The sequence below is a fragment of the Phaethon lepturus genome, unplaced genomic scaffold (genome assembly GCF_000687285.1).
Source record: "Phaethon lepturus isolate BGI_N335 unplaced genomic scaffold, ASM68728v1 scaffold17385, whole genome shotgun sequence".
NCBI lineage: Eukaryota > Metazoa > Chordata > Aves > Phaethontiformes > Phaethontidae > Phaethon > Phaethon lepturus.
In genome coordinates this window covers 56,065-77,934 of record NW_010538630.1, presented here as the reverse complement: position 1 = coordinate 77,934, position 21,870 = coordinate 56,065, and the positions used below count along the sequence as shown (strand labels likewise).

General features: G+C 48.5%; 1 protein-coding gene across 1 annotated transcript in view; it reads left to right on the top strand.

The window, feature by feature from the left end:
- Positions 1–21,870, top strand: part of LAMA5 (laminin, alpha 5) — an 88,891-nt gene that overhangs the window by 19,507 nt on the left and 47,514 nt on the right. The window contains 3 exon segments of the mRNA XM_010286891.1: positions 17,019–17,136; positions 20,954–21,072; positions 21,323–21,493. Coding sequence (XP_010285193.1) covers positions 21,359–21,493 — 135 coding nt within the window. The 5' untranslated portion in view covers positions 17,019–17,136; positions 20,954–21,072; positions 21,323–21,358.

Genomic DNA, 21,870 nt, shown 5'->3' with positions numbered 1-21,870 from the left:
GCATTCATGCCAACCTGGGCTAGCAGAGCTGGTCCCAGGGACAGCTTGAAGCTGACGGGCTGGAATGGGGCTCGCTTGCCATCCCAGGGGGGCAGGAACACATTGCCCAGAGTGCATCAGCTGAAGAGATGTGGGGTGGAGGTTAAAGAATGCACTGATATTTCAGTGGCTGATGGAAACCATACTGAAAATCTCTGCCTGGGGGAGTTGCTGCATTTCATTAAATAAAATCAGTCTCTTTTCATCCTACTGGAGCTGAGCTGCCAGGGGCAGACAGAAAACATGTTGTTGATATCACACTCATGATATCATCTTATCAGCTCCTGCCCATGAATTGTGACCAAGCTTAATTGACTCTTTCCCCGGGTTGGTTTGGGAGGGTTCCTCTTCCCCAGCAAATGAGTTTTCCAGATGCTTACTGTAAAGGAAAAAAAAAAAATAGTTAGGGATTTTCTTTGGCCACCTTTCCAGCTTCCAGCTGTTAAGTGCTAGAAACGTGTTCTTCATTATGTCCAAGAAAGGAATGTTTCTTTCTTCCGATTGGGGTGGCAGTAAATATTTCAAAACATAATTTGCTGTAGACAAGTGAGTTAGTATAATTTGTTTTCCGCACAGCAGCGTGCAGCAGGCTGAGCTGGCTGCAGTGAGGAGCAAACACCAGTGTGATGAGTGGGCTGGGGAGTCGCTGTGGTCTTGCCTTAATACATCAGCTGTCCCCAGGCCATGCACAGTCACTTTATTTGGGTATAGATTCAATAACTAAGTGTCTGGTTCTCCCTTCAGGCAGCTTTACATTAACAAAAAAAAAAAAAAACCCAACAAAACAAAAAAGTCAACCAAAACCCCAAAGCAGAAATCATTAGCAATCATTAGTGTCCCCTTTGCATTAACCTTCCAGCGCTACCACTTTCAGCAGACATGCTGCTGCCTTCACAGCACATCTGCAGCCTGTGACTCCTTTCTCCTCGTCTGACCCCAGAGTGTTGTGTTCTGGAGTGAGCCCGATGAGCTGGCAATGGGGCTATTTTGGAGTAAGAGGAGGAGGGATGAATTCCAGCTTCGTGGAGTATTACCTCCTCTGCCCTTGTTGGCCTTGCTCATAGCAAGGATGCTCCAGCTTGCATGCTTCTAGTGATCTTGGCCAGGCCAGCGTGGCCAGGACACTCTGCAAATAATAGGAGAGTCACAGGACACTGCCTTGCACTTACTCCAGCTAATCTTAGGTAATTAAGTTGCTGATGTTTGGCACATCCATTCCGTCTTTGGTCAAGAAGGTGCATGGAGTTAGAGGAGATCAATATGCAAGAGTTGCTGCCTGTAGTTGCTGCATCTGGCTGGGGCTCCCACAGAGGTGATGATGCCAGGGACTGCAATGGCAGCATCTAGATCTCAGGGGATCTTCTCGGAAAGACAGAGCGATAGAGAGGAAGGGTTGTCGTCAGTGGTTAACAGCAACCCGTGATCTAAATCAGCTCATGAAAGCGGTGTTGTAACCAGCCCTGGGAGCAGAAGAGTAAGTAGAGTCTGATGCTGTAAGTCATAACGTGGTGTGAGAGGAAAAAAATACTGAAAATTTTGCTATGGGTTTATTGGAATAGAGTATGAGCCAGCAGAAGCCCCAACTGTGAGATGAGATGATTGAAAGAGAAAGAGCAGAGCTGGAAAATGCAACTGAAGCATTTCTCAGACAAGAGGGGGAGTAGCCCAGCAGCTGGGACGGTGGTTGGCCTGAGGTTTCTCCCAGGTCTCCAATGCAGTCCCTGTTCTGCAGCTGGGATGGCTGGCTCTCGTGCAGCTGTGCATTGTTTGGGATGTAAGGAGGCACACGGATACCCGTGGCAGAATGGACGTGAATGGTGCCTGCGGACTGGGGCGAGTTACCAAATGTTTGTGTTGTAACTGCCATCTCTGCAAAGACTAACTTGAAGTTTAAGTCACCCGTCATGCTCTCTCCTGCCTATGTACCTTTAATGGTATCTCCATCCTCTTTGTCTGTCCCCTGTTTTCTGTGGTAACGGCCCAAAGCTAATCGGAGAGGCAGGATGCGAGTGGACTTTTTCAGATATTCTAGACCTTCATTCCCAATGTGGGAAATGCTTTAAAATGTCTATTTCACCCACACAGACTGCAGCATATTTTTCCCTTTAAAATAATATTTAACAAGAATTTTTTTAAAAGAATTAAAATACCGATAAAAGCAGGAGGGCATAAGCCAAACATTAAGAAAAAAAACCCTTGAGGATAAAATGAGTTTGTGAGCAATTTAGTCTTGAACTGTGTGGGAATTGGACTAGATTTGTGAAGTCTTCCCGGATATCCCTGCATAATTTGGAGCCCTAAAAATAACACAAAACTTGAATAGCCTGGATGACCTCGAAGCTGCTTCACAAGAGACTTGCAGTGTAGCCAGAGTAGGTGAACACCCTGCAGCGCATCTAGGTTTGTGAAACCCCTGATGAGGCAGTTGGCGTATTGCTAATTGGTTACTGGTCTTCATTAGCATCAGGCTTTGATGGATAGGGCTCCTGAGTTTGCAATGAGCAAATAGTGATGGGGGACAGTGGCCTCTTTTGGAAATGTGAAGCGAGTCTAAAGGGGCCAATTAAGTCGGTCCCAGGGAGGGCTGTTTCACAGGAGACCGCAGCCCTTGCTGTCGCCGGCTGTGCTGGCAGCGAGCCCGCTGCAGTGATTTATTCTTGGACGCTGCTGTTGCACGAGCCCCAGTGCTGACCCACGGGGCCAAGCAGCTTAGCGGAGGAGATGCAAGCGTATGCAAAAAGGTACTTGCAACGGAGGCCTGGTTTGAAACAAAGCAGCCAATTTCCTATCACCACAGACAAGCCTTATCTCAGGAGATTACGTTTGTCTTGAATGGAGCCTCTGGTGTCATAACCGCGCTCTTCCTGGGCAGATAGAGGCTTGCACAAAAATCCCGTAGCGGCAGACCGGGCTCTGGTTGTGGCCATGACTCATGAGCCCTGGCCTGTGTGGGAGGTGCTGGGACCAGGGAGTTTGGGGCTTTTTGGTTTGTGGTGGGGTTTTTTGTGCTTTTTTTAAAATAAACTATCAGAGGAGAAAAGCTGCAGGGCTTGTTGTTCTGCACATTGCTGAGTGGGGCAACTCAGGTGCCTTTCGAGGCATCTTGTCGGTGCCTGACTGCTGCTGTGGGTCTGTGTCCCTGCACACATGTGCATCCTGCTGTGCTATAAAGGGAGAGGGCTGCCTGCCGCCTGGGATCCATTTTGCTGGTTGGACAGGCGTGGAGATTTCTCCCAGTAGCCGTGAATGCATGTTGTCTATAGAAGAGAGGTCTTCTCTGGGACATGGTCTCAGCCAGACAGAGAAGGTTGTGTTCTTTGGCTCTTCGGAAAGACTTTTCAGTGCACTCTCACAAATACAGCTGCAGGAATCAACTGCTATGTGGTTATTGTCCTAAAAGGCTTGCAACCTGTATTGCAAATAGGCTGCTTGGTTAGTCCATCAGACCCAGGAGCAGACCATGTTTGATACTCCTGGCACAAAGATAGCTGAGATGTGTTTGCCTTCACTCCTCCTCCCATGAACCCAGTGCATGCTGCCTAGCTGGAGATCAGTGATGGGCTGCAGATAGGTCGGTCTGGTTTGACTGGCACTTTACCAAGCTGCGCTCAAGGTGCTGGGGGAATTTTGTAGTATCCTGTTCCTCATCAGCCAGGGCAGATTGTTTCTCCTCATCTCTGCATGCAAAACCCCATCCTGCCTCTGCAAGCGTGCTGGATAGCCAGGTTGCCAGAGTTTGGACTCCGTGTGTGTGTGTGTATACACCCACACACACATACTTTTTTTTTCCTTTAGCTCATTCATATTGTTCTGTGATGTAAATGTTCCTTTTGAAGCTGGGGCAGGAAGAGGCTGGAGATAAGGTGACAATAAAAGGCTGGAGTAAACCCTGCAAGCAGAGATAATGCACTTAGGAGAATACGGGTGAACTGGCAGACTGGAAAGTTCAAGGAAATCTAAACTTCTTGTGAGTCACGATGCTTACTTTTCTCACCAACTGCTCTGCACAGCCAGCTTGGCTTGCGATGTACCTGAAACAACTTCTAGTTTAACTTGGACCACCTGTTAGGTAGAAGTTCATTATGTTCGGAGTTCGATGACATCATGTGTATTACTTCCCTGAATTTTTATTTTTTTTTATCTTTGGCCTTTTAAAGGATTTTGCTCTGATACCTGGCCTAAATCGCAGGGTCTGTCATGTACCCTCCTCAGCTTTTCCTCCACTGCATTCTTGTTCCACGAATCCATCCTGTGATGTCTGACACTTCTACAGAGAGGAGAAATTCATCACTGTGTATTTTGTCCTGATTTTTCCACCCTCCCACCCCAGCTTGTTGGGAAGTCAGCGTTACATCATTAGGGATTTGTTAACCCAGTGGAGAGAGGTCTCCTGCCTGTCTGCGTTGCAGGTTTCTTTCTCTAACTGCCTGGATTCAGGAGGTGTTGAAGGCAGAGTGGTGACGGGGAGATACGGGGAGCTACAGGAACCGGTGGTAGCTTTACACTGGCTCCAGGGGGTTTAAGAGACTCTCAAACCAAAATCTTTTCTTAAAGGACTGTTCTGAAAATTGCTGAGCATTACATCTCAGAGGAGCTTGGGCTATCTACCTTGCTGCTCAGTTTGGACCCAAACTGGGAATCGGGAAAACTCTCCTTTCTGACTGTGCCAATTTTTGCTTGGCTTGAAATGCCATCAGGGGTTCCGCATTGGTAGGCACCACGTCTTTATTGGGATGTAATTCAACCACAAACAGCATTCACTGAGCTTAGACATCAGCAGTATGATGTAGGTGCCACCTACTATGTCACACAGCGATGTACTTCAGTGTTCCCAAGCTCATCGCAGTGGCCCACACTGTTTGCATATGGAAATTGTGCAAAAATGTATGATATTGCTCTGGTGCTGCTGCTTTTTAATTGCTGAGCAGAAGAAATGAAGCAGTATGAAAGGTCAGACCAGATTTCGTAGCAAGGAGCTGTTTGCTGTTTGGAGGAAGTTGAGGAATTTTGGCCCAATGCATGCTGAAATTCCTGCCTGGTTGTGTGGGAGCTCTCGGGTTGGGGGAGGCATCTCCACTCACAAATCTATTGAGGCTTTGCCTTGACTTTTATTTATAAGGATGCAAACACTTTGCATCTTGCAAACTATTGTGCCTGCCCCAAACTGGTGGTGGTTTGCAAGAGTGGGAATCAGAGGAGCCGTGCAGAAGAGCCCCTTTGCTCTCCCAAGCCTCTTCCCAGCAATGTTCATGGAGAACGGGCTGTGGTGTGGAGAGAGCCTGGAGGACTTAAGTACACCAGAGGCTTTGAGCTCTGCTGCGCTGGACCGTGGACCTGAGCTTTCTCACAGCTGTGCCCATACGTCTGGGTCTGGAATGTGCCATGTTTTAATGACTTGCTTTCATCACGATTGCTGCCATAGTCATGGGTTCCTTCTATATATTTTAAAAGCAAACAATCTGTGACTGCAGACGCTTTATTCTCTACATCTCAGCACGCATGCAGCTGGGTGAACAGTTAACCAAATTAACTGAAAGCTGTTAAATTATACTCGGAGGAAACAAGAAAGGTCACGAGCAGTGCTAGGGTCTGACTGGCAAACTTGGTGAAATCCTCTCATGGTGACGTCGTCCTTGGCTGGTAGAGGGATGAACATGGTCTTTCAATGGGATTCTTTCTCTTCCTTGTGCTCAAGGTCATAGTTTCTACCCTGTTAGACTGCATGTTGATAAACAGGAAGGGAGTACCAGGCAGGGCCATCGTTACTAGAAGTATTACAACTCTTGACTTTAAGCCCATTCTTTCTCTGTCCCAGGAGTGGATGCTCTTTGAGGCCTTACAGACTGTATCTACAGCTGCTGGGACAGTTTGGCAGTAGGTAGGGCCTGGGCTCTCCTCCCAGCTGTGCTAGTGCTTGCTGTGCAGAGGTGGTCAGTCACGGGGGAAGAAGAGAGGGACAAGTTTTTCTCTAAAGTTGGACCTTCTTCCCTCTGCACAGCAAGAAGTAATGGATAGATGGGTTTTTTTAGCCATGTGGGGAGAGGTGATGGCAACATACTGTGCCATTTTCTCCTTCTTATGTGTGTATTGTCTGTTGTTTGAGTCTTCCTTCACAAAGCAACCAGTTGATGTTCTTGATGTATAGGTGTAAGATTGTTCCCTCAGCAAAGGTGGCATTGGGGTGAGCTGCTTTCGAGGGAGGCCATCGATATGGACAGAAGCATTGCAGAATTATCCAGATGGATGCAGAGTGAAGTGGTCTTGGGGTTATTTGCAGAGCAGTGCCATGCTGGAGCTCACTGTGAGGCATTGAGTCCTTCATCCCAGATACAGGGACCGGCCATGTCCTTCCATGTCAGACATGTGCTCATTGTCTAAAATTTGCCATGGTAGGGTGGGGTGCTCCAAGGAGATTTTTTTTTTAATTTTTTAGCCTCTTGAAGTCTAGCTGGCATTGAAAACTGAGTCAGTTTTTTTCCGTTAGGAAAAGTAAATCTCTGAGGTTTGTGGGGCACAAATAAAACTGGATCTGCCCACTGGGTCCTCCATTGCTGTTCTTCTCTTGGGTTATAAATTGGTTTTGGCTTCCAGCTGTTGCAATGGCATAAAAAGAGAAGGCTCGTTGTCTATTAATAACCATTTTGAAGTAATAGCTCAAAAAGACTTTCCCTCAGAGATCTCATCTTATAGTCTATTGTTTTCATTTATTTACTACTTCATATAATGCAAAATAGATGCCCTGAATTCTGCTAGGTAACAGATTTTATATGCAAGACACTATTTTAGAAATTTATGCTGAAATTCATAAAGAAAAACTTCAATGAATAATGTAATGAAGGGGTAAGTTAGGTTTTGCAGAGTTACGTTAAAAAAAAATCCCTCTCCCTGTGTGAGAACTGACAGCTCCCTGAATAGGCTGTTGCTTCTTGCTGTCTGAAAAAACTGCTGTCAGATTAAAACCCTCAAGTCGTGCTTTTCCTTAGCAATTTCAGATTTAGGATGGAAGCACACCAGTTAGTATTACCAAGCAGGAATTCCCTGATTTTTCTGTTTATAGAAAAGAATATTTTTCTCTATGTTTTGGTATTACTAAGTCTTTGCTGGTATAGCTTTTGGTTTGCTAAAATTAGTTACAAACTCGTTAGTTCAAGGGAGGAGAATTAAGGCAATATGCAAGAAGGGGGTTTGAAAATCAGCCCCTAGAACAGCGTGGTATTTTTTTTTCTGCTCAAAGCCATCATCATGTAGGTGGCTGGATTTGTTTAGCTGTCTGGATTTGAGTAACTTCCAGTTAAATTCCTCTACGATACCAAGTCTTTCTAGAGCATCTGCTCATTGCTCACCTATCCACAAGGAGCTGCTTGCAGGCAGTTTGGCTTCTTCGCTCCTGCGCCTCAGCACTGCACAAGCACAAATTATTTCACAGCTGGGGCTATTGAAGCCAACGTGCCTGTTGGTGTGCCTTGTGCCTCCATGAGCCCAGAGGCTCATATTCATTTTCCAGTTTTCTTCTTTGAGCCACTTTCTTCCTTACCCCTCTTTTCAAATAATGCCGTATTTTACTGGGAGGAACACAGCCCTTTGGAAGACCCTGGTATGAACTGCTGCTAATCCTGCCAGCAACTGATTAATGATGTCAGTATTTTCCCAGAACACCTAACTCCGCAAAAACGTTCCCAGAAGCTTCCTACAAGTATTTAACAGTCAAAGACCACTGACACCTCGAGGTAAATAGTCTGAGAATCTGAAATCCCAAACATAGTGTCTTATCTCTGAAGCATTAGGAAGTTTTAAGGGCATTTTTACAACCACTGTGCTGGGCTTCTGCTGGTGTTTGTAAGAGGATTAAAGCAACTGGGGAGGTTTGCGGTCCTGGTGGTTGGGGCACCCGCTCCTCTCCGTGTTCTGTGGCCTCAGTCTGCTCCCGGGCTGGGCTGGCCTTGCGGGCCAGCGTTTGTCGTCCTTTATGGGGTGCCCAAGGCTGTCCGCATTGTGGTGGGAGGAAGGCCCACTTAGCCCTTCCCTGAGGGTGTGCTAGTTCAAGTTTGGGCTAAAAGACAAATATTTAAGTCTTGTCTCTAAGGCGTTACTTTACATTTCTCCCAGCAACCTAGAAAGTTCAAAGGCCATCTCAGCCAAGTGCAGGATATCTCCTAATGCACAGTGAAAGCCTAGTGTGGGCGACGTCCTTATCTATAAGTGACTGAAGCCTCATCCTGCGGAATTCCAGCCATCCCCTTCTGTCCTGACCGTGTTTTGCTCTGCTGCGATGCCCCCACTTACCTCCCCCGCCATGGGCACGCCTGGCTCCAGTAACGGACGCATGGGTGGCTGTTGGGCAAACACAGAAAGGGCTGATTATGAATTCGGAAGGGACCCCACTTGCTGGCGTTTAAGCACAAGCTTGTGTTTGCATGTGTACGGGTTGGTGCATCAGCATCCCCTGAACGCTGCCGATGTAGCCCTGTGGCACTTGCTGTTTGCAGCTCCAGGCAGGCACGGATTTAACGGGATGCTTCCCAAACCCCACTCGTGCCCATGCTCCTCCGTGCCCCTCTCCTTAGTGTCAGCTGGCTGAACCTGCTGTGTCAGGCTGCCCTGTGGTGGTAATCTCTAAAACGTGGCTATCCAGATCTTCAGTTCAGCACTGTGCAGGCTCACCGAGCCACAAGCGATGGCACCGCACTGTCCTGGCTTGCGCCAGTGCTGCAGGTTTGGTCTCCCAAGGAATTTTGGCAGGAGGTGTGTATGGTGCTGGCTGGGGAGGGATGACTCGCACAGGAGGATGCTGTGAAGATAAAGCAGTGCTGTGTGTGAAATTAGTGAACGAGCCAAATTCTCCTCAGAAGTGGTGTTTAAAGAAAAAATCCTTTGTGGAAAATGCTCTATCAGCTCTAAGCCAAGCCGCTTAGAAAGGGAACAGGCGCTGTTCAGAAAATAACACCGTAAAAAGTTGGGTTGCTGTTAGTTATGACACTGAGCAAGTTTCACGCTGACTGGTAGTTCTGAATCTGTGGTTTCCAGGAGAATGTTTTCTTTGGTCTCTTTTAACAAAACTCTTGAGTTTTGAGAGGAAAATTTGAAACTGAGTTGGTGCAAAACTCAGGCCCTTTCCTGTCCCCTGAGTCTCAGTGCTTGCCTCTCTCCCCAGGCCTGCAGAGCTGTTTGAATAGCTCCAGCTTTGCAGCTCTGTCCTCTCCTCCAGGTAATCGGGTGGGCACAGGGCTCTGGCTCTCTGGTGTCCTGGGCCAGGCAGGGTCTCGCTGTCACCCCTCGGAGCAACTGCAGGCTCAGGGCAGCCGGGGCACTGCTGTCCCCAAGCCTCTGCCTTGTCCCAGACTTTCTAGTAGAAGAGCTAACCTACCTCCTTGGACAAGCAGCTCTGGTTTGTCTGAGAGGCGTGGGGCACCCTGAAGGGTTTCTGAGCATGGATGTGATGAGTTGCAGTGGACTCTGCAGACGGTGAATGGAGATGGGTGGTTGTTTCTGAAACTTGGCTATGAAAATTGTGGGACACAAGCATAGGGGACCTTCTCATTCAGAACCCTGTAACCCTGCATGAATTATTTGGAAAAACAGCATTTTTAGGAGTGAGGACTTGACACACAGACGTATGAGAACAAGGCAGGAGGTGCTGTGAGCAAAAGAGGGAAACGAGGGGGAAAAGTGTCACGTCCATCTTTAAAAACACTGACTTTTGTGCTTTTTTTGTGGGGGTGTTGTTTGATCTCAGGGACTTGAGCATTTTATAAAAAATGATTGCATAAAAAGCCATGCCTGCTTTGGAGAGGAAGCACCTTTTTTTTGCTGCCTACAAGGGTTGAAATAGTTCCTGTGTGATTGGAAATAAAAGGTAGGCACATACCTACCAGCAGCCAAGTGTGAGATTTTAATAACGGATCCTGATGTATGGGCTAGGAAGAAATAAATCTGCTTGTAAGACAGCTGAAGCTCAGCAGGGGGACAGTGAGGCTGTTAATGAGTAAATCCATTGCTTCAATGAGAATAAATGATTACAGGCAGAAGATGCAAAAGGGGCAGATCACTGACCTAGAGAAATTCAAAGCAAGTCAGAAGCTCTCTGGCTTTTCAGGGCTTTTTCACCTTCCACATACTTCTTTGTGGGGATAAAAGGTGTGCGAAAAGGCTTGATTGCTTATTGGCTTTAGCTCCTGTCACTGCTGGGAAGAGCAGATGCAGTGCCAGCGCTGCCGAGCGTTTCCAAGCCCGATGAGTGCTCACTGTGCCCACAGCAGCTGGGCACCTGCTTGCCTGAACGCTGGTGCCCAGGCTGCAGACAGAGGTGACCTGTGCTGCTGGGGAGCTGCTTTTCCCTGGGACTGTGGACTGCTAACCCCATCTTCCAGGTGGGCTTGTGGCTGCCCAAGGCAGTGCCTTGGGGATGGGTGGGCTTGGGAGGAAGCAAAAGCATCAGTTGCTTTTGAAAGCTCAGAGGGGGAAAGGAAAAAAAAAAAAAGTTAAAAACTGAACACCTCACTTTCCACAGTTGCTCTGCAGCAATACCTGTCTGAAATGGTTCATCTGGCTTTCCTCGGCTTTGGTCTAAGCTTTGGGGATGTCTGGAGCTGCTGTGCAGTGACCCAGATTGGGGTGCAGCATGCCCTGAAATGCCGCAGGTGCCCGCTGTGCATGTGCTGAAGCTCTTTGGGCTGACCACCGCTCCCGGCCATGCTGTACATATCCAGGAGACCTCATGTGCCCCTAAAGAGCGGGATTTATTGCCCATGCGCTGCACCGTTAGAGGCGCACCTGCTCGCCTGGTCCATCCAATCCTTCCAGGAAATCCCAAGCAGGAATACGGCAGTGCTGGTAATGCTATCCATATGCACACGCCATGGGGATATTTAGCAGTGGTTAGGAAGAGATGAACTGCTTTGTTTTTACATGGTGCTATTTTAATAAGTCAACACCAAAGGTAATAAATCAGTCCTGCAGAAAATTACAGAGTGGTTTGCTACATGAACTACTCCTGCGTGCTCCGGAGCGGGGAGTAGAGCTATACATAGCTCCCAGCCAATGTAGCCGGCTCATACCTTTTTGTCAGAGGACCAAAAAAGGGCCTCTCTTGCCGTTTGTCAAAACATAGTTGCCAATATTACAACAATGTGAAGGTTTATTTTGTTTTTTAAGTATTACCGTATAGCTCTGTGTCACCTTGGAGGAATACAAGTGAGACTTCACCAAAAATCTCTCATGAAAGAAATGTGGGATGTGACTGGGTCCAGCTTGCTGCCTTGTTTTCACATGTGCCTCGCAGAGCTCGAAAACTGAAATCAGTGTCTTGAGGGAGGGAACAGAGCAGAAATGTGCAAGTTTGCCATCGTGTGCTGCTTATGCAGCAGGATAGATGGACTGACAGACAGAGAACGTGCTGCTCCAAAAGCAGCTGAGTTTCTCCTGCCTCATGGGGCCCTGGTTTTACTCTTCAAAATCATTGTGCTGTCACGCTGGGCAGTAATCAGAATTATATTTTCATGGGATTTTGGTGCTGGATAAAGCTGCCCACCATCCAAACACACAAAGGGATGGAGCCCTCATCTCCATCTTCCTCTCCTGGCTACGGGACTTGCTTCATCCTTCCAGGCAGCTAGGATTGTTACTAAGGGAACATGCTTCAAAATCACTAGCAGCAACATCAGCTAGGTGTAGGGATGTTACTATTTTCAAAGAAAGTTGGTTGCTAATTAAAATACTCCTGTCAGAGTTTACTGGCTGAAAACTCATTTAATGAAATCCCAACCCATGGTTGGGGGTTGAGTTGTACCTGGCATGCTTTCAGAGGTGGTAGGAGCAAGGGGTCTGCTTGCCTGGAGACAAGTGTGTGCATCAAATGTGCTGCTTCACCTCCTTCCCTGTATGGAGAAGGGGAAAAAAATTGCCCAAGAAGCTGGGAGCATAGAGGTTTTTATTCATCTGACTGATAATAGGAGCTAAATAAAGGCTTTGGAAAAAACCCCAACCATTTCTCTTGCAATATTGGTTGGGCAGAACTGTACTGGAACTAAACATGGAATGAAAAGTCTGGCTTTTCTGCCAACTCTATTTTTAGAGCTACCGCTCTGTCTTTGTATCTCTCTGAGTTTTCTCAGCATATGCACTTGAAGCAGGCAATCTGCCTTTATTTTTTCCGGCAGGCTGTGATATTCTGCAAGATAAGGATGTTGGATGGAGAGGCAGGGGACTCGCCAGATTTGACAAAAATCCCTCTGAATACCAGGATGCGGGTCCTGTTCCAGGGTTGATTCACTGTGGTCACAGGCTCCTGAATATTTTCTGTGCTCCATGTAGGAATGACCTTGACCCTTATGTACTGGAGGGGAGTGGGTCTGCAGTGTTGGCTGGCTTCTTTGTGTCCCAAAATTGTCATGACTGGAATGAAATTGAGCAGCAGTCTAACAGTGCACAGCAGTACTAACAATGGGTTTGGGAGGAATCGTGTTTGGCTTTGAGAGCAGGAGCAGGATAGGAATATCCGATCCAGCAAGAACCTAGAGGTTCTTGTTCTTTCCTGTGAAAATCAGCAATAAAAGATAAAAAGTTAGCATGCTAGCCCTGGTCTTGGATATTTAACCCTGCCAGTGGGCGTGCGACTGGCCTTTCAGTGAGCTACCAGCAAGCATGGACACAGTTCTTCCCAGTGCCCAACGTGTGTGTGTGGGGTACCCATGCACAAACCCACGTCTCCCAGGACTTAAAATGTACTGAAACCAGCTACATCTTTCAGCTGGAGAGGGCTCGTACGGGTCACGAGCCTGTGCGCTGCCCGACCCTGCCACTCCCCTGTCCCAGGGGTGCTTACGCCAGGGCTTGCAACCAGCAGCAGTAGTTCTTTTTTCGGCTGTTGTTTTCACTTTATAAAGCACTGAGCCCTAGGCTTGGTTTTGCATCAAGTTACGACTGCATCGTAACCCATTCTCTCCAGAGGCAGGGGACTTCTGAGAGCTAGAAGCACGCAAACAGTTTGGACTTGGCATTTAATTAGGAAAACTTCTTTCCAGCATGAAACTGGACAGCAAGGAGGACCCCCCAGAATCTCTGCAGATTTACTGACTATGAACTTGTAGCCGTCTGTCTTTGCAAAATGATAAATTCAGAAGATGGGGGTATACCTCACATTTCTAATTTTACGTTTTCATAGCATTGAAATTATTATGTTTTCAGAGCATTTCCCCCTGAGTGTGACAAAAATGGACACCTTGCTCTTTGAAAGTGCTAAAAATAGGTGACTGTTTGGAAAGCATCTTTCCTCTGTGGATTTCAAAGCAATTTAGATCTGCCATGAGTAACTACATGGTGCTTCTGTGAAAGTCATCTTTCCTCTGGGTTGAGGGAGGCTCCGAGTGCATATTGCAGACCTGACTGGCAGTTTTCACTAACCATAGAATCATTAAGGTTGGAAAAGACCTCTAAGATGATTAAGTCTAACTGTCAACCCACACCATGTCCAACCAACACCACCATACCCACTAAACCGTGTCCTGAAGTGTCACATCTACATGTTTTTTGAACACTTACAGTGATGGTGACTCCACCACCTCCCTGGGCAGCCTGTTCCAATGCCTGACCACTCTCTCCGTAAAGAAATTTTTCCTAATATCCAATCTAAACCTCCCCTGGCACAACTTGAGGCTGCTTCATCTAGTTCTATCCCTTAAGATGCATTAAAGGCAGCTGAGGGGATTTTACATTGTGGCTCCTTTCACTATCAGGTGCTTCCTATCACTTCAAGCTGGGGACCCCAAAATCAGTCACCAAATTCACTGGTTGAAAATAGAGATTCCTAGTGTTGGGGTTAGGCTGTTGTATTTGACAGTCATTCCTTCCACCACAGCACGAGGCAGGCAGTGGTAGTCTTACTAATCTTCAAAGGTTTCACACCAAACTGCCTCTCCAGCTGAATTGATGATGCTGTGTTCTGCACAGCTCCTGTCTGCAGCTTCCGTGCAAAGACCACTGCCTCGAGCTGTCATTTCTTCCTGGTTTCCTTTCGTTCCTGCCTACTTGTTTTTTTTCCTCTTGCTTTTGCTGCTGTCTATTAGTTGTAAGGCTTTATCATGTAGGAGTACAGTGCTGTATCAGAGTCTGTCATTCTAAACAGTGAAGCAAGGCTTTTCCTCGAGCTATCGGCTGAAGTTTGAGACAACGTGAAACAGCACTGCCTCGAGCTGTCATTTCTTCCTGGTTTCCTTTCGTTCCTGCCTACTTGTTTTTTTTCCTCTTGCTTTTGCTGCTGTCTATTAGTTGTAAGGCTTTATCATGTAGGAGTACAGTGCTGTATCAGAGTCTGTCATTCTAAACAGTGAAGCAAGGCTTTTCCTCAAGGAGCTATCGGCTGAAGTTTGAGACAATGTGAAACAGATGGGGAGATAGTCTGGATTTGACTTGACACATCTGTCTGCAGCTGCCTGCTGCAGTGTTGCTGTGTCCTTCAGCTGTGAGCAGTTGGTAAAGGGGTGATGGCTGTTGTGTTTGTGCAGAGACAGCACGTGGGGCTCTGCTCCAGCTCGGGGGCTGTTAGATGTAGGTGCTACAAATATGAAATGACTGTCCCTTTGCCATGAGTGTAAACCTGAGTTTACAGAGGACGATAAGGTACTGACAATGTAAAGATCATATTTTCAGAGGGACAGAGTATGTGCATCAGGTGTCTGCCAGAGCCACAGAGCTCTGGTAGCTCTGAAGGCAGACCCCAGGGATGGAGTTAGCACCAAAACAGTCATTTGAACAGCATTCAAAGGGTGCTGCTTTGCTTGGATTTGCAATATTGATTTGTTTTATCAGTGCTTTATTTTGTGTCTTGGTGTCAAAAGGCAGGTTATCCCTTTTGCAGCCCATCAGCTCTTCCAGTGCCTGAGACCAGAACACGTGCAGGTACACTGGAGCCACAGTGAATTTTGTCCAGCTAAAGTTTATGCCAGATTCCAGTAGAAGCATTAATTTAGTCCCTGTAGAATAAAGCCAGAGGAGGATTTACAATGGAGAGAAGGTGTAACTTCACTGGCTGGTACTCAGCCCTGTTCCCATGTCAAGAGGCAGATGTTAAGCTGTGAGAACTGGTCCTGCAGAGAAAGCAGCTGCCTGAGCTGAAGCCTCTTGGGCTTCACTAACAAACAACAACTCCACTGAGAGATTAAGCGGGCAGAAAATGCTGCTCCTCTAAAAGAGCTTAGTCTCATATGCCTTGACAAACATGTAGTTTGCAGAGGGGAATTAACACAGCATTTAGGTCTGTTTTTCCTCAGTTTTTAGCAACTGGGAAAGGATGTCTGTTTCCCCCTTGATTGGGCTTGCAAGTCTTTTGACAGCAGGGAACTGTGTTGGGTGATCACTTTGATTTCTTCATTCTGGATGGCACCAGTCCTTACTAGTGCAAACCAGTGGTGACAAATCCCACCCTCCTGCCCGTTCACAGCCAGAGAATGGCATCTGACCCGCTGTGCTTCAGGATCCTACAGATTTCCCAGCTGGATCTAGTTCAGTCCTCCATAAGCATCTCTCTTGAGCACCCTTAGCCTACACCCAGGCGTAAGTTCAGGTGCCACCGGCCTGCGATGGGAACCAGAGAAGTCCCTGGTAAGTAGAGGAGAGGCTGCCGCAGAGTTGGAGGAACATCCGGCAGGAGCCTGAGGAAGTTTTTGTCTGTGCATCCTGCTGAGGAGGAGACCGAGCTGGTGCCAATCCGCAGGGCTGCACCCATCCTCTTGCTCCATGCACACACAACAGCACTGACCCCCTCGTCTGAATGACCATAGCAAGACATGTACTTTATGGATGACTTGGTAGATTTAAATGCCTCTTCGTTGTTTCTTTTTCCCCTTAAAAAATCTCTTATTGCTTGTCAGGACTATTTGGGAGGCATGCTATTATTAATACTTGCCCTCTGGCTTGACAACGTGTGTGGCTGGGGCAGGGCCAAGGTGCAGGCCGCTGTTCTGGCCGTCCTGCAGCTGGTTACGGCTGGGGCGGGTGGGCTGAGATGGGCACGGGGCCGTGCTTTTCCTCCCCTTGCAGAAGTGTCCCTCTGGGTACCTGTTAGTCTTTGGAGGATGTATGCTCGTACAGCACCAGCTTTGTATGAGGAGGGACTCCTGAGCTATAAATCTCTGCTTTTCAAGCACTAAACTCCCTTTTGGGTTGTTTTTGACGTTAGGAATTTTCCCTGATAAGAGAACTTTATTTGCCTTTAAATATCGCTTTGTGACAGGATGATGGAGTGGGGATTCTTGGAGCGAGCCTGTGCCAGCCGGGGAAGGGAAATTCTGCTGGGGCTTTTGTTTCTCTCTAGCACTGACATTTTAGCTCTTTAAAAGAGTACATTTATTTTATTCTTGGCAAGGGTGTGTGTACACACGTCAGTGATCAGACAAATGGGAGCAGCCCAGTGTTAGAGCTGTGCTGAAGCCAAGTGGGTCTCCTGCTCTCCCCTCCCTGTGGCTCCTGGAGAAGAGGAGCTGTGCTGGGGCTCAAAACGCAGGTCGTGTGGATGAAGCAGGGCTGTCATGTAGAGAGCCTTTAAAACGTGTTTTGGGATGCTGTGTGCAAGGTGCAGTCGGATGTTCCCAGGCTGGCAGTCCAGGGTGTCACCTATTACCCCAAGAACAGCCCAAAAGCCAAGTCCCCCAAAAGAGCTTCGTAGCTGGTTTATAGTGCCGCCTGCTCCAGTCAAGGCTAAGGCTGAGGTGTTGCCCAGCACAACCTCCCGAGTACGGCCTGTAGGCACAAAGTCTGTGTTTTGTTTGCATTTGGAGTGGTGGGAGCTGAGCTCCCTAATCTGTCTCTCTCCAGCAGCCGTGTCGTATCACGATCCTTTTAGATATGGAGGATTTTGCTCGCCAGGCTGCCTGCAAGCAGCAGGATTTGCGAAGTGCCAGCTCGTTTATTTGGCTTGGATCCCACTAAGCTCTCCCTGGTTTTCGTGGTGCCTCAAGCAGCCAACTAACTGTGTTCCTTTCTTTCAGCTCTTCCACGTGGCATATGTCCTCATCAAATTTGCCAATTCCCCTCGTCCTGACCTCTGGGTGTTGGAGAGATCTACTGACTTCGGCCTTACCTATGAGCCCTGGCAGTATTTTGCCTGTAAGTATGGCAGCGTTACAAGAGAGTTGCAGCTTAGTGCCAGGTAGCGAGGCCACAGCAAAGATGGCTCTTTGTGCAAGTACGAGGCTGGCTTTGGAGTTGTTTCTGTGTCATTGCTGCGATGTGGTACATGCCCTCTGTCCTCTGTTTCTTCTGCCCAATAAGGCTGCAAGAGTTGAAGCTTAGATCAGAGCTTTTTGAAGTATTGTCATTGGTGCCCACCCAAATCTGCGTGGATGCTAAAGTTGGCACCAGTGCCAATAGTTGAGCATTGTTGATCTAGGTCTGGAACATCAGATTTCTTATTGTTGCCTCTCTGCCCTCCTCTGTCTGTCTGCCCTGTACCATATCCAGACTGGCGTATTTCAGCTCCTCCAGAAGCAAACCAGCGGCTCGCTTCCAAGTGGCTGCTGTAGCAGAAAAGTCTGGAGGCAGAAAAGAGTCCCCTTGCGCTTTTTAGTACTGAGATTGGATACAGCCTGTGCCGGGCAGGGAACCGCCGTCCTGCTGCTGCAAGGTGGGATCAGAGACAGCTAGCTGGAAAGCGTGGCTGCAGAGATCCCGTCTGTGTATTTGAAGTCCTTTCTTCCCAATTCTCTGGTTAAAGCCTGATCCCTTTAGAAACAGCTGGTTCTACAGATCTCTTCTCCCAAAGGGTCTATGGTGTAGCTAGGTGCTGAGGAACTTTAAACCACCGGCCCCTCCCAGAAGCAGCAGCAATAACTGGGAGAAAATGTGAGTTAAGATCTATAGCCAGAGCTTAAAACCTGGCAAGGAGCACTCAGAGGCTTTGCCCTGGGCTGCTAAAGGCTCATATTTCTGGCTTACCTGTCAGCCCATACTTTAGCTTTGCTAGCCTTTTCTTGGGCAGGAAAGAGCTGCAGCCATTGTACCTGCTGTATTGCCATAGTGTGGTATCTCCTCTCCAGTGCGGACATTTTTTTCCTCTGCTGTGTGCTAGTGGGGAATTACTGCTGTCAAATTGCCTGCTTTGCTTTTTTCTATCTTCTCTGAGAATTTCCCTTCCAGCTCTGAAGCCTCTCTTGGGGCCTGTCACAGTCACATTATTGCTTGTTCTGGGGCTGAGCTGGGGGGCTCTTGCCCCACTTGCTTGTTCCTGTGAGTAGCGGCAATGCTGCAATGTCTGGAGTTGTCTTCCCTCACGCAACATCAGGCCTTGCCTAAGCCACCCCTCCCGAGAAGCGACACGCAGTGACACAGCCCAGTGGAAAATTCCCATGGAAATAAAGAAGCGGCTTCTCCAAAACCTGCCAGATTTGCTAGCACAAGAAGTCCTTTGCAGAGGTTTATTTTTGGCACGGGGAATTCTGTAGGTGGTCAGTTCAACAAGAGGGATAAAAGCAGGCAGCGCAGCAGAAATGTAAGCGTTCTCCAGAGACACCAGCGAGCCTTGCCATGGGTGACGCCGTCGCCGCTGGCTCAGCACTGCCCCTGGAGCCCTGCTCGTCGTGGGAGGTGTTTGGTTCCCTGGGCTGCCCCGTGCCCCCCGGCCTGGCTGCTGAAGTGCTTTTGGGCTTTGCTTTGTGGGAGGAGGGAAGAAATGACTGTCCTGGAAAGCATCTGTCGGTGCAGCTGATGGGCTTGCTCGGCGAGAGGGGCTGGAGGGACCGTGGCAATGCAAATCCTCCATGCGTCGCGGGCGGGGAGGCACCACGCTTTCCTCGACCACCAAAGGAGAAGTGGGAGCACTGGGGAGAGATTTATGGTAGTGTTTATCCACATGAAGGGTTCCCCACACAGCGTTTCAAATAGGGACAGGGCATGAAAGATTCCTGGTCCTGGCTGTCCCGTCCAGACCCGCAGAGTCTTGCCTGCCTCAGCTCAGCATGTTGTGTAGGATTAGCCCGTTTTGTCTCACTTTTCTGGGCATTGCCGTTGTGGAGGAGAAGGCAGCCATAGCCAGAGCGCAAGGCTCTGTCCTTTTCTCCACTGAGGGTAGGCTTCCCTAGTTTGCTGTTTCCTTAAAGCATTGCTGTGGTTTAGGGCTGATGGGTTACTCTATCTTAGCTCAGAGACAGAGTGCCCGGCTTCTGGCTGACACGGTTGTGTAGATTTACAATAACTGGAGGAGTTTTTCTATTTTTCTGAGTAGCTGCTCTTACTGAGCATACTGTTTCCATGCCCAGCCATGACAGTGCTCTGGAAATCAGTTATCTCAAGCCAGTGGTGACAGGCTCCTCGCCTGGGGCTTCAGAATAAATTGCCTTTAAAAAAAGGCACCTGGTGAAGCAAAGCTGGGCGGCCAGAGACCTGATGTTAAATGTTTCCACACCATCTTCCTGTGGATGCAACTGAGCTCCTGCTGTTGCCAAAACAGTGTTTCATGGAGCCAGGCCACGTTGGTGGAGATGACATGTGTGTGGGTGCAAGCCAGAGGTGAAGGCAGGGGAAGCAGAAGCTCTCTGTGCTCCCCGCTTCCTGATCCTCCTGCCTGACTTAGCCTGCCAGTGCAGCGCCTGGAGCGAGGGGCATGCCTCCTGGAGGCACATTGCAACATAGTTTTGAGGATTATTCCCGTGAATTAGGCTAACTTTTGCCCACCAGCTCCCTGTGTGAGCTGAGCAGCGCTAGCAGGAGCAGGAGGTTGTGTTGGCTGTCCTTTCCTCCCTCTTCTCCCCATGGAAACACCCTCAGGAGTGCTGCATCGACGTGTGCTTCGGCACGCACTGCTGAGAGCTCCTGGTGCGGGTGGAATGGGAGTGGGAAGGAGCAGCAGCCTTTATCCCAGCCTCTTCCCCAGGGCAACAGACCCAGAGAGCGGCCTGAGAGTGGCACTGTGTAGGGTTTTGCACAGGTAGGTGTGGGTGCTCATCACCCTACACAATCAGCTCCTGAACTGCCCCAGCATGTTCACTGTGGGGTGGTTGGCTCTGCTGGCACAGGGATGTCAGACATCCTGAGGACGAGGGAGCTGGACTTGCAGGAGCAGCTGTGCAGGGAAGCCTTGCTCCTACAAGAGCAAGGAGACTCTTGGCATGCAGTGTCCCCAAAGCAGGTTGCAGGGCCAGCAGTGTGACTGCCTGCCCGTGCCTGTCCCCTGGCTTTAGCCAGCCTTGCATTGCCACTTAGTGGCAGGATTGCTGTCCCCAAGGGGTGGTTCTGGGTGGCCTGGTCATTTCTGCTTTGTAGTGTTGGTTTAAGAGTGATTGCAGAGTTCAGAGGAAGGTGGGAGAAGGAGATGTCCTGCAGTTGCTCTGCTTCCCCCAAACACCACAAGCTCCCTCCCCACACCTGCATTCCACCCTGCCTGATGGGAGATGGTGCAATGGTGGCTGTGGCTTGTGGTTCTGAGCTGGCTCACTCTTCGGGATTTACCCAAGAAGTTAAGGAGCCACGTGAACATGATAGTACAAGCTCCTACATCAGGAGTAGAGCTCTAGCAGCAAACAGTCCTCCTTCAGTTCAGCAGAAGCAGCATAGCAAATCCAGTGCCAGCAAGGCAACAAATTCAGACCAGGGTTAGAGCTCAAGCTGGTTAAATTGTAAGCTTTAATGGCAAAATTAAGGGGTGCGTTTCCTTGCAGGTGGCCACAGTAGGTACAATGGCCATCTTCACTTTCTTCATTTACTGCAGTGAGGTGATTTGGGGGATTTTCTGACCGTGCCTATTACTCTCATAGTGACTCCCTCCCTTAGTGGAGTACATGTATGTTAGCAATGACAGAGTTAATGATACAAAGCAATCTGTGTGCAGATTATAGACCCTTCTTTCCTCTTGATCAGTGTGGGAAAATCAATACAGGGCCCTGAATTATTCCTTTTCTCTTTACTGCACCCATCTCTGGTTGGTGAACAGCTTCCAAGAGGGACTGCATTGAGAAGTTTGGACTGCAAACCGTGGATCGTATCACCAAGGATGACCATGCTTTCTGCACTACTGAATACTCCCGGATTGTGCCTTTAGAAAATGGGGAGGTGAGCAGTGGTGTGTTTTCATCCCCTGGAGTTTCCAGGGTTTCTCAGTAACTGTAGGTACTCTAATTAATTGGTTCCCTCTTGACTTTTGGGTGACACTTAAACTACTTAGTTAAACTAAATGAGACTGGCAGGGAACTGATTCAGTCATCTTGAAGGGAGATAAAGATTGGGTTCAGCTGAGGGAGAGATTCATTTCCTCCCATCTCAGAGGCTTACCCGGATTTGTTTTTAATCCTTGCATTCACAGATTGTTGTCTCTCTGGTAAATGGGCGCCCAGGAGCCATGAACTTCTCCTACTCTCCTCTCCTGCGGAATTTCACGAAAGCCACCAACATCAGACTGCGCTTCCTGCAGACAAACACTCTGCTTGGGCACCTGATGGGCAAAGCTTTAAGGGACCCTACAGTGACGAGGAGGGTAAGACAGGCCTTGATACCTCTTGCTAATGAGATGGAAGTGTTTGAGAGCTGTGTGTGCCGCCTCTGGGGAGGAGACATCCATGGATGTTGCCTGTGGAGATTTTCTCTCTCTGTACTCCCCAAGCTGAAGGCATTTGCAGCAGATGCCACTGCTGCCATGGCTGGAGCTGGAGGGTGCTTGGGAAGAGCTGTGCTCAGCACCAACAATGGGAAACTGGGAAACACCCCCTGTGTTGCCTGTGGCTTTTTGGCTGTGCTGGGAGATGCGACTTGTAACTAATGGGCTGTTAGTGATGGCGGGTCTGACCACACAGAGACATTGCGGCTTACGAGGTCAAGCTTGTCAACTGAAAGGGAAATGTCCTGGCCCATCAT